Below are 13,031 nucleotides of genomic sequence, written 5' to 3' on the forward strand. Positions count from 1 at the left end.
CAGTGCCTGTTGCAGTGTCCTCCTGCTTCATACTGTTGGCCCTTGAGTTACATAAACAGCTTCTAGATCGGTTTAGTGATGTTCTGTCTCCTCCACACTGTTTGCCCTTGAGCTAAACGAACAGATCCCAGATCTGTTCACGTGTCGTAAAAACGTGGGGCTTACTAACCTTATCTAAACGCTTTTGTGACTATATTTTCCACTTTTAAATAAGTAACCCTCTCCAAATAATGAGATTGTATCGACTTTTATGATAGTATTGTTGTTTTTTTCCACATTTCATAATCTGTTTTTTTTTTTTTTTGACGTAACGACGCAACGTAGCGTCGGTCGTCACTTGACGGCAGAGCATGCTGCTGGAGGTCAGATGCATGATGAAAAGACGAGTACAGTAATTTGTTAAGAAAACAAACGGTGTTTTCACCCGGGAATTTATCTTAGGATACAACACACACGCCGTGGGGACAGCCTCTGTTGGTGGCGGTGGATCCAGCAGCTCGTCGTTGATCGTTTCCGCTTGGATTTTGAGTGTTACGACATAGCTAACGTTAGCTAGCCAGGCCGGCTCGGCAAGTAGCGCCTTCCTGGCTCCAGTTTTCTCCAGGTGAAACCTCTGGATCTTTTTTTTAAACCATGGACAACAACTCGCAAGGATCGGGGGGAATCAAAGCAGGTCTCGGGGGTCTCTTTGGAGGTGGTGCACCTGAGTACTCCAACACAGAGCTCGCCGGTGTACCGTGTAAGTGTCACGTAGTCTTACTGTAAACCTGCTATACCTTCAGTTACCTTTAAAGCTAACAGCTGTACAGACTTCAAGGTCTTTTAAAATAATGTAAAATACAATACTTTTCATATATAACTGATGTTTTTTGTGTTATATTGTCCTTTCAGTGACTGGAATGAGTCCTCTGTCACCTTACCTCAATGTCGATCCTCGTTACCTGGTTCAGGTAAGATAAAGCTGAGTTTGAGTCATTTTCGTAGCAAATAAATGTTTTTTGTGCATTTTGAATCAGTAGTAACTATTTGTTAATGTTGTCTTTTAGGACACAGATGAGTTCATTCTACCCACAGGCGCCAATAAAACAAGAGGACGGTTTGAACTGGCTTTCTTCACTATTGGAGGCTCTTGCATGACAGGTAAGAAACAGAGAACACCTGGGACTTTCATAATGGCACACAGCTTCCTTAAATTGTAGATATAATATAGTGTAATTTAAGAGCTGTAACAATTAATCAATTAACTGATTAAATGACCAACAGAAAATTAATCATCATATTTTCATAACTGAGTATGAGAATAGTTTTTGTATGCAGCTTATCAAAAATGAATATTTGGTGCTTTTTTTGTAGAACGTGACAGTAGAATGAATAGGTTTTCATTTTGGACTGTTGATCAGTCAAAAGAAAAACCTTTTGAACATGTACCCCTGAATGTGTAGTGGTTTCCAACTTACTTAGTGGTCCCCCCCCCCAAAAAAAAATGTCAGAAGATAAATCTGAGGGGTCATGAGATGAACAAGTGATAGTAGGAAAGTAGAAGAAATAAACACAAAGTCTAGGTACAAACTTTTATGTTAATTCTTTGGTGTTATTTGTGAAATTTAATACACACCTGCACCTCAGTTATTTAAATTACACCAGCAGAGAGGTTTAAAGGGGGAATGGCTCTTATAGACACCTGGAAGTTGTCGAAGGGCCACACACAGACTGGAAACCACAGTTTTAATCTTTAACAGTGTGTTATTTTATAAGATTATCAGTGTTGTTAGGTAAAAATCTTTTCAACTGACTCCAGCTGTCTTATAACGTGGAGGAAAAAGCTGCATCATGAAAAAACATTTGCATCTGAAATGTGGTTGAGTAGAAGTATAAAGTAGCATAAAATAGAAATACTCAAGTAAAGTACAAGTACCTTAAAATTCAACCTAAGCACAGTCCTAAGTAGATGTGCTTGTTACTTTTAACCTCTGAAAATGAGAGTACTGTACTGTGTGTTAGAAGAACAGAATGGCCAGAAGTATGTGTCGACCCCATTCACGTTATTTTTGTGTACTTTTTGGTTTGGGGTTATTTTTTATGTTTTGAGCAATGTCCTTTTGTTTTCTGTAAATTGTAATGCTGCGACACACAATGGTATTTAGACAATGATATGCTTCCAACAGTTTGGGGAAGTCCTTTTCCTGTTGGTTTTGGTTTGGTTTTGTCATAAAACACATAAAGTTTTCCCACATATTAAACAAAACAAACAATAGTGCACATGTCCAAAACAAACATAAAACATGGTCTCAGAGACACAAAGTAAACCAAATGAAACGCACTATAAACGGCATATAAAACAAACAAAAACACAACTACGCCCCTGTGCACGAAGCTATGTCCACAAAGAAATGCTTTTCCCAGTTTGCTGTGGAAGAACTTGACCAGTCTGCACAGACTCCAGACCTCAACCTCACCACACCCTGGGGATGAACTGACTGACTGATGCTCTGGTGGCTGAATGGGAGCAAATCTCTGCAGCCAGGTTCAAACATCTTGTGGAAAGCATTCCCAGAGGAGTGGAGGCTGTTACAGTGGCAAATGAAGTCACAGTTTTGGAATTACATGTTTATCAATTATTTTTGGGTGTCCAATTACTTTATGCCATGTAGTGTACCTGGAGTAACCTGAAGTGAAATAGCTTAAAGTTTTTTGTTTCTCTTTTTTCCCCCCACTGAATTTGAGTCAGTCCCTCACTGAGCCTCTCTGCCTCTTTGTTTCGGCTTCAGGAGCAGCACTTGGAGCAGTAAACGGCCTCAGGATGGGCCTGAAGGAGACCAGAGACATGGCGTGGTCCAAACCTCGTAATGTACAGTGAGTATGCAGACAAAGTTCAGTTCACTAGTAGTATTATCCCTAGGATTACACCTGGATGTCCTGACCTGTCCTCTAAATGTTTGCTTTCTCTCTGCAGGATTCTCAACATGGTGACCAGGCAGGGTGCATCATGGGCCAACTCTCTGGGTTCAGTTGGTAAGTCAGAGGAAGATGATGTAGACTTGTAACAACAGTAAGCGTATTAACTGATCCCATGGTGGAAAGTAATTTTTCAATATGTAAGACAGTATCATTTAAAATATTGACATTCTTGCATTGATTTTGTGTTTGATGTTGGGATGTTAATTTGTAAGTTTCTCCTTTTTTGAATCACTGACTTGGCTTGTGAAAGAGCTGTTTTTTCTGCCCTTAATTAAACTTTGTGAATTTTTCCTTGCCATTGCAGCGTTGTTGTATAGTGCTTTTGGCGTGGCGATAGAGAAGGCCAGAGGAGCAGAAGATGACGTCAACACAGTGGCTGCTGGGACGTTAACTGGGATGCTCTTTAAATCAGGAAGTAGGTTTTTTACTTTCTGCTTATATATCTGCCATTAATGTATGCTGTGCCTGTTTTTGACTTCAGCTTTTAACTATTCGCACGTGTTTTAATCGAACAAGCAGACATCTGGATTTCAGTATTCATCATCTCTCTATTATGGTTCACGACTCGTGAAATCATCAAATTTAAGCGTTATGGGCTGCAGCTAACGATTATTTTCATTATTGATTCATCTGTATATTTAATATTCTTTGATTTTTTTGTCTAGTTTAGAAGAATATTGAAAAATGTTCATTGCAACTTTCTGGAGGTTGTCTTTTAAGTTTTGTCTAATCAACAGTCTAAAACCCCAAGCACAGTAACCTAACAATGATATAAAAAGAAAAGCAGCAAATTCTCACTTGTACTTAAATGTTTTCCAGACATGTTTTGACATGAAAGGAAAAACAATAAGGGAAACTGTTGTGAGATAAACATTGTAAAGCACCTAAAAGTCAGGTAAAGCTACTGTGTTGAGCCCCACCCAGCTGGTTCTTACTGTAGGTTGGATTAAAAACTAAAGGTGATTTGCTTAGGTTATAGTTTGTTGGATGCGTTTATGCTGCCAGTGTCAACCACTGGTGTATGTTTCTGTTTATTGCATGTTCATCCGCAGCTTCATCACTCATTCTGATACTGTTGTGTGTTCACAGGTGGATTAAAGGGTGTAGCCCGCGGAGGTCTGGCTGGTTTAGCCTTGTCTGGTGCCTACGCTCTCTACAACAACTGGGACCACCTCACCGGCTCCTCCTCCTCATCCTCCAGGCTCTACTAACCTTTCCCCACACACATTCTGCTTCAACGCTAGGGCCAAATATCTCCCTCCAGGACACAGCCTTTAACCACAGCGCTAAGAGGAACACTCTGGTCAAAAGCAGTGTGCTTTCCAGGGAAGTGTGAGGCGGCCCCAGTTCGCTGGTTCCCCCTCGCCCACTTTCCTTTCCTGGAGCATTCTGGGAATCAAAAGATGCGTCTTTCGAAAAGTTGTGAAAATGCAGACTAAATTCCACCGGAGACCATCCTATAACATCTCTCCCTTCATTTGTCTTTATCCTCTGAGGTATTCCTGTCACTGATCTGATCAGTAATGAGAACACCCTGTCAGGATGTTACGTAGAGGTGTGTCATTTGTTATATCATTGTTTATGGGAGGCTTATTAGTCTTCTTTGATGCTTAGTTTTGAAATCAGCGAACCCATGACATTTGGGTTGAATGAGCCAATATTGATTTGTAAGATGACTCGTGACATCTGGTGTGAGGTGCACCAGGTGAATGGCTGTGGAGTCGGGTTCTGATTTTGGACTGAAAGACTCTTCTGTTGCAGAAGAGCAAAGAGATTTTCAACCAAGTCGTGCAAACACAGAACAAAGCCTTACGGTCGGTTCTAATGTTGTATTTATTGAAGCGTATCTGCGGCAGGTTTTGTTTGACTGCAAGAAGAAGTCACTGTAAAGCTGTACTTGAAGTGCGTACTGTTGATGTATCCATAAAAAACCCACTGTATTAAAAACTAACAAAAAATTGAAAAAGTTCACATAGATTTTTTTGGTTTTCACCAGTTTTATTGCGCAAAGTAGATTGGATGTAAAAGGTCATGAGTAGTATAAACGATGCAGTGCTGTGTCACAACTCTCCGCTGTTGAGAACCACAGCAGTGCATAGTGTATACTGTAAATTATGGTGTGTTATAAAATAATTATTGCACATTCAGAACATGTATTTACAACTTGGAAGTGGTTGTTGCGTAAGTTCCAGAAATGGCGAAACAAAACTGAACTCCGGCTGTGAGACTTGTAGAAAAAAAAACAGTTTGGAGTCGTCTGTAGACGTGGGACATAAAACAGAGCAGAGCTTATGTTTGCTGTCAGCGCTGAGTCAGGTGGACCGCTTAGTGCAGGAAGAAGTCCCTGATGCGTGTTGCTTCGATCCAGGGGATGTAGGCGGCGGTGCGGGTGAACACGCTGGGTTTGTTCTCCACGGTGCAGCCGATGGGGCCGAAGCTCACCACGCCGTGCACCTCCCAGCGGTCCCTCCCCAACTGGCACAGCAGAGGACCACCAGAGTCACCCTGGAAGAGGAGGGAGGACATGACACCTCTTTTTATCAACCTTCACGACCACCTTCAACATTTGTGCCTGTAGCAACTGATCCATTCATTGAGGGGACCAGTTGTCACGCTATTGGCTGACTCATGTAAATGACGGCCCTACCTGGCATGCAGCAGGTGGATCCTCTGTGTCTCTGAATCCTGCACAGATCATGGAGTCTCGGACACGGTCGCCCCAAAATTTCTTCTGTCGGCAGGTCTTAAAGTCAATGATGGGGAGGCGAGCTTGATTTAAGGCTTCTGCCAGAGACACATTCTCCTTCCCACCTGAAAAGTGTTTTTAAAGGAGCATATTTACCCACTTTGATTTCTACTTTCCATCACTTTGGTCCAGACTGAAATGTCTCAACAAATATTGGACAAATTACCATGAAATTCTAGTCAAACTTTCACAATTCCTCCAAAAATTAATCTTTGTGACTCTTGTCTCCCCTTACTTTTCATCTAGCGCCATCATCAGGTCAAAATTTGTACTTGTCCAATGCTTTAGTTAATTACTCAGTACATGTGTGAACTAATGTCACTCCCATCACCCTCAGCTGCACTTTGTGGTTAGTAATTATCAAATGTTAGCATGTTAACACGCTGTATTATACTATACACAACATCATTATATCAGAATTGTCATTCTGAGCGTTAGCTGATGTTATATGGAAGCAAAGAAAGGCCAAAACAGTTTGAATCTTAATAGAAACTGAAAATTTAACCACAAGTTTGAGTTTTCATCTTGAATTTTACTGTCTGAATTTCACCAATCTAATTCTAACCATCTTATTTTTTCGACCTGATTTGATTCCTTTGATTCAAAACAGACCAACTGAATTTGAATGTTTGAATAAAGTTTTTTTTCAATATTTAAGTCTTATATTCTCTAAATTTCGAGCCCTGGAAAGACACTTAAAATCAAATTCATTAAGTTGCACAGTTAAAAAGGCCGTCCCTAATTCATACTGGTGGTTTTCAGAGTAAAAAACTATATTCAGTAATCTTTACATTTCAAAATAAAGTTTTAAGTTTCATAATAAGATATTTAGTCATAGTTAAATTCAAGTTGCTCACAACTATTACAGCCTGTCCTTGATTCCATATTATTATCCATGTAGTATTTAGTATTGCTGTGAGGCAGTGTTTGATCAGTTGCCCTAACGACTTCCTCCAGGACTGTTTCCTCTTCTTCTATATCCCCCTCTACTCACCCCGAGTGTCTCCCCAGCCCGTGACCCAGCAGTAGTGTCCCGGTTTGAGGCTGGTCTGCTTGCGCGGCAGGCAGGCGTAGCGGATGAAGTTTGAAGGGAGGATATCTGTGGCAGCTTTCACCAAGGCAATGTCATAGTCCAGCTCGCTGTGAGCGGGATAACGGAAGTTCTCATGTCGGTAGATTCTCTTCACTGGGAAAATCCTCTCTACTGTCTCTGAACGCTTCAGCTGGTGCTTCCCCAGAACGATTCTCCAGCTCCCAGCATCCTCTGCTTTACCCCTGAGAGGCCCAAAGAGTTGTTGAATTACAGTCATGGCTTGTATTGTGCCATCAAACCACGACTTGAATGCAATCCTTAATGTTTTTTTTAATCTCTTTTAATGGAATATGTTTCTTACTTCTGGAAGCAGTGAGCAGCAGTAAGGACCCAGTTTTTGTGGATGAGAGTTCCTCCACAGACATGAATGTAGTGTTTACTTCCCCTGGGGCGAACCTATGAGAGACAACCACACAGCCTCCTCAGTGATCACAGATGGTCATTTTCATTTTCATTACCCCTTAAATATCGCATACATACATTGCATTTACTCCACCGCAAAACACCTTCAGCATTTAACCAGCATTTCATTCTTCACCTCTCGGACAGATTTATGAGTCCACTGAGTTTAAACTATAGAGTCGATTTAATCAAATGTTCTTTCTTATGTCCATTAGTTTGTAGATTTTGGTATCAGTCTCAGAAATTCTGATATTAGTCAGACTACACTCAAAATTATTCATTACTTATCGATTAATTCCATCCCTGTGAGAAGTGTCTCCATCCTGTGTAGTGGTGCAAAACCTGAATGTAATTTTTCAGAATATCAGTGTTTTGATCATTTATAGACATACAGCTGTTAATGGTTGTAAGTATAAAGTGTAGCGTTATTCAGACAGGTGTCAGTCAGTTATACGCTGGTTTAAAACGTGAGAAATTGCTGATTTTCTTTCCTTTATATCAGATTAAATTATCTTTGGTAGCTTGAGACAAAACAAACAATCTGAAGACGTCACTGTGGGCTCTTGTAATCAGCCTTTTTTTTGCTATAGTCTAATACTTCTATACTCAACAGATGAACTGATGAAGCCCCAGAAAGAATTTGGTTGAGCAAATTTACAAATCCGCCTCTTGTCCAGGTCATATATGTGTCTGGCATTTTCATTCTAAGTCAATAACTCGTGTGCTTGATTCAAGGCCTCCAGATCCTTTAAAAACTGAACCACATCAATGCACAATGACAATTTACCTGCAGAGAGACCTGCCAGGGCCAGGAGTGAGGTCTGGCCTCGTTCCCAGACACAATCCTTTCAGCCATGTTGGGCTTGAAGTGAGCCATTCCACAATCCTTAGGCCAGTCTAGGAGGAGAGAAGCACCACACATAAATATAGAGAGAAGCCAAGAAAATGAAAAAGGAGCCTCCATATTCATTGCCGGAGCGTCTGTGCGTGTTTTTGCCCTCACCCAGGTGGAGGACTTTGTGCTGTGGCTGTCGCCCGGGGGTGAGTGTGTATGCAGCTGCAGGCAGGGACGCCTTGCTCAACAGCAGCGGCAGCAGCAGAGATAGAAGGAGGAGCAGAGGAGGTCCTGGTACAGCCATCGTTTTCCACAGAATCACCGGCCGGCACACATCCCACGCTATTTATACCAGGCAGCAAGCACACGCAGATGTCCATACACAGGTACACATACAGTACGCACACATTCACACACACACACACAACAACAGCACACTTCCAGGGACAATGGGCAGTGTCACAACAAAGGCCGAGCGCTGGATTGTTCTCCTGCAGCGATGAGTTTCCACTGCGGCTGAGAAAAAAAGGGGATTTCGGGGAGTCCCATCAGCACTTTCACATACATATAGTATGCACACAGTACACTAACATGCACACAGGACAAAGGCAGCGCAGAAGTGTACACAAACAAACATCACATCATGTCACATGTCTTATATCAGTGACATAGTGACCTGAACGTGACCTTTATCTTCGATATCCCAGATCTCCACTATAGTTCATCCAGTGTAAACATGACTCAGTAGAAAAGATGTGCGTACACCTGCCTAAACATAGCTCATATGGACATTCATTCATGTCAGTCAAAGGCATGAGTAGGTGGAGATGAATGAGAGTGGAAAGGCCAGAATGTTAAGCGTTGGATCTTGAATAAGGAAGATAAAGAAAAAAAAAAGCCTATTTTATTACTTTATAATCAGCATCATAACACATTCATGTTATGCTGTGAACAGTTGTGAGTGGATCTGCTCACTACAGAAGAAATAGTCCCAACTGAAACTGTAAACAGACAATTTTGTGACTTAATAAGAGTGACAGGTATAAAGACTTTGTAAATGAAATTCATTTCACTTTCACAGTGTCGCAGTCAGAAGTCTTAGAGACAGAGACTTTAAACATGGGCAGATAAAACTAAAGATATATACACATATATATATATATATATATATATATATATATATATATATATGTGTGTGTGTGTGTGTGTATTATGTAATAAATAGATGAAAAGCAACAGAGACTCTCCCGGCCGCTCTACGCACACATACACACATCTGTGAAAATATGACAACAGTAACTGCAGTGGAAGCCACTAGTTAGCAGAGCTTTTTTACTGTGGTGAATGAGAGAGAATGTGCCCGCTCATGTGAATGGCAGCGCCTGAATGGTCACAGCTCACCACCGTGGTTCACCAAGTTTACATACAACTCCAACTTTGTGTGTGTGTGTGTGTGTGTGTGTGTGTGTGTGTGTGTGTGTGGGTGTGTGTGTGTGTGTGTTTTTTTTTTTTTTTTTACTGGTGACTGAGTTGAGTTAGTGTGGGAAGAGAGGGAGGGAGGGAGGGAGGGAGAGAGAGGGAAGAGTGGCTCAGTGGTGTGTTTTTGAGTTTTATTCACAAACAAAATATTTGAGCTGAGTCACCTCCTGGATTTTGTTTATTGTCGGTGTAAATATGTGAATGTTAATTAAGATGTGTTGCTCTTTCATTACATTTCACCTCATTTGTCATCTGTGACGGGTCGAAGATCTTCCTTTTTTTCCAATTCAGAAAAGTATGTGGTCTCAGATGTGTAGCAAGTGTGCAAAGTGTGCAAAAACAAAAATAGAATATGTTAACATCACCAGTACTGTTATTTTCCTTTTTTTACATCTTTTACGTAAGTAAAAATACAATTTTCATTATTACTGATACATTAACAAGTAGGCAGCATTTAAATGTTGCAGCAGATCAGAGTTAATTCTAACTACTTCACATACTGGTAGTTTAATCTATAACAGTGCATCATATCTTATAATATAATCGTTTGTTTTCTATTTAAAGTCTTAAGTAAAAGGTAAGCAAAGTAGCTGGTAACTTTAGCTGTGAGGTGCTGTGGATTAAAATGTGCAATATTTCCCTCGGAAAGTATGTGCGGTGTTATCGACCGACATTACTGTAGTTTATCTCAGATATATCAGTATCTGTGTATGGCCGTTATATATATCTGTAGATGTCATTTGGAAACAGTGTCACCATTATTAAATAATTATATTTAAATGGTCCATGTCAAAAATCTTGGTTTATGTTATGCATTTATGATTTTGAAAAGCAGAATATGACTAATATGCTGTTAAACTAAATTTAAACTCGGTCAGGCTATAATATAAAATAAAATGGAAATACTCAAATGCAAGCACATCAAAACTGTAATCATATACTTCCCTGTTATCACTGCTTAACAAAGTCAACTTGTTTGCCATCAGATTTTCAGTCCTTTCCTTTTTTGCTCTTTGGCTCTTTGCCCATTTTTAACAACCATCCATAAACAAAATAAAAACATTCAGAACGACAGAAATACAAAGACAAATTTTGTTTTTTATTGAACATCTACATGAACAAATGTATTGGTAGATGTCTTGCTAATTCACTGGTAAATCTGGACTTTCATGAAAACCTCACTAGAAATGCATCTACCCATCGCTAAACAGTGGATCCTAGTGAGCGGAGGAACACATTTTCTAACATTGCTTCTCCAGCTTTTAACTAAATGGTGAAAATAAAGTCCCGATAACAGCAGGATGAAACCACATGAAAGAGTTTGTCAGTCGTGCATTGTCGGAAACTGAGGACTGATCAGCTATGGATACTCAAAGGAATTCAGTAAGATTAGTCTCCAGGATCAGTCAACTGCCTTTCTGGAGCCTCCACACCACCCAGTCCGCCTCAGTGACCTGATCACACTCTTCTTTCGGCTGTGACCACTCCCATGCGAGGGTGACTTAGGATGGCTGGTGCCTTCCTCTCCGTACACTTCCTCCTCTTCTTCTACTTTTGCGTCTTCTCCCTCTGCTCTGCTTATCCGACGAGCAGCTTCTACTGTTTCCTCCTTTTTGCCTCCTACTTCTTCCTCCACCTCCCTCCCTTCCTCCGGCGTCTCCTCACTCTCACCCTCCGCCACACAAGTCGATGTAATAACCGGCACGGGTGGATTCAGTTCAGGGGTCATGGCCTTTACTACATTTGATATGAGAGGAGGCTTTGGAGCTTTCTTCTTCTTCGAGGAACGTCTCGGTGGTCGGGGGCTGTTCTGGAGCTCCAGGTGTTTCTTTATGGCTGTGCACAGCACCTCTGGGTCCACTGACGCTCCATGAACCTCCCACGTCATCCCGTCCTCGTCCCACTGCACCTGCTTCATGCTGCTCCTCCTCCCCAGCTCGTCCCTATCCTCCCCCTGGATCTTCAGACAGGACCTCCTCCTCTCCAGGTCGTGTGAGGAGGCAGAGTTAATGTCCCACGTTGGGTCGTCTCCCTGTTTCTCCTCCTCCTCACCGCTGCTGATTGGGAACATGCTGGAAGACGGGGACACCAGATTGGAGTTTGACCCCACTGAGGATTTCAAGTTGAGCCTTGATCCAGGAGGCGAGCCCAAGATGGAGTGTGAGCCCGTGGTGGACATGTTCCTCCTGAGGTCCCACCAGGAGCTGATAGGAGAGACTGTCTGCACTTCTGCGTCTACCATTTCCAGCTGTGAAGTCATTGTACCCTCCTCCCTGCACACCTCAACGTTTGGAGCCTTTGTGATGCCCTCTCTGGAGTTCAAGTTACACTTGCAGCAGTCGCCCAACCGCGAGTCGCTTAAAGAAGAAACCAGGGGTGACCTCCAACTTCTTCCTGCTGGAAAGCTTTGCCCTGGCTGCCATGGCAGCTCAAGGTGGCAGACTAAGGCTCCTTCTCTTCCTGATTCTTGTCTCTCTCCTGGAGAAGGAGGCGTTGGGGCGCTGAACGTTTGCTCCGGGCTTCTCACTCCTCCACCCTCTGGTAACTGCAAGTCTTCAGCATCATGCAGCTCCTCTATCATGTCGTCAACAAGGCTTCCAACATCTGACGACGCATTTGCTTCAGCTAAACTAACAGAGGACGGGATCGGTGAGGGGAATTGAAAAGAAAGCAAATTATTCTCCAGGAAGCCCTCGTCCTCTGTGCTGGTGAGCTGGAGGGGATCGGGGGAGTAAGATGGCAAGGGTGAGGAGGTGGGACCCGGCAAGGGTGGCGGTAGTGGTGAGGGTGCAGGCGAGGACACAAGTAAGTCTTCTTGCTGATTTGTGGTCAGTGTTAGTGGCGAAGCAGGGGTTAAAAGATCTACAGGTGGTAAAGTAGGTGTTTGGAGTGGAGAGATGGACGGGGAGGGTGTGGTTGGAGAGGCTAGTTTGGACATAGGAGAGTCCGGTGCAACGGGGTAATGGACTTCCTGGCTTAGACTCGAGGGGCGTGAGTTCCTTCCTTTCCACACAATCGTCTCTGGGGTGCTGCTGCGGCTGTGTGTGCTGCCACTACACCCGCTCCAGCGCTGCATGTTGGCAATCCGGCTGTGCACGTCCACATTTTGAGTTGTGAGTGACAACTGGTGGCTGTTGGGGGTGCTGACATGCTGCCACATGTGAGGGTGCAGCTTTTGGAGCGTCATCGAGCTCTGCTCAGAGTGTGTGTTGGTGCTGGAGCTGCGTCTCAGGTCCATTCTGGTCCAGGCCGGGTCCCGCTTGTGCGGCGGACCCGTCGCCATGACTACATCCATGGAGCTCTTAGAAAGGGAGAAAATAGGCGCCTTATCATCCTCATCCTCCAGTCCCACAATCCCAGCCTCACTGGAGTAGGACACCGACTGACTGACTGAACAGCACACCTGCTGGTAGCTCTCAGATGCGGGGCGCCCAGGCCTCGCCATGGCAACAACACCAACCTGCTAAGACAGACATAAATATTAGTGTTGAATTGATATTTATCCCTAAACTTGCAAT

General features: G+C 42.8%; 1 protein-coding gene across 1 annotated transcript; it reads left to right on the forward strand.

The window, feature by feature from the left end:
• The first annotated feature begins 342 nt into the window (after positions 1-342).
• On the forward strand, positions 343-4,924 carry timm23 (translocase of inner mitochondrial membrane 23). Its single transcript, XM_022743511.1, has 7 exons — positions 343-739; positions 892-950; positions 1,047-1,140; positions 2,769-2,853; positions 2,954-3,012; positions 3,263-3,373; positions 4,048-4,924. The coding sequence occupies exons 1-7, from the start codon at positions 634-636 to the stop codon at positions 4,167-4,169; spliced, it is 636 nt and encodes a 211-aa protein (XP_022599232.1). The 5' UTR covers positions 343-633; the 3' UTR covers positions 4,170-4,924.
• Positions 4,925-13,031: the final 8,107 nt, after the last annotated feature.

This window comes from Seriola dumerili, unplaced genomic scaffold (assembly GCF_002260705.1).
Source record: "Seriola dumerili isolate Sdu_G_001 unplaced genomic scaffold, Sdu_1.0 BDQW01000068.1, whole genome shotgun sequence".
Taxonomy (NCBI): Eukaryota; Metazoa; Chordata; class Actinopteri; order Carangiformes; family Carangidae; genus Seriola; species Seriola dumerili.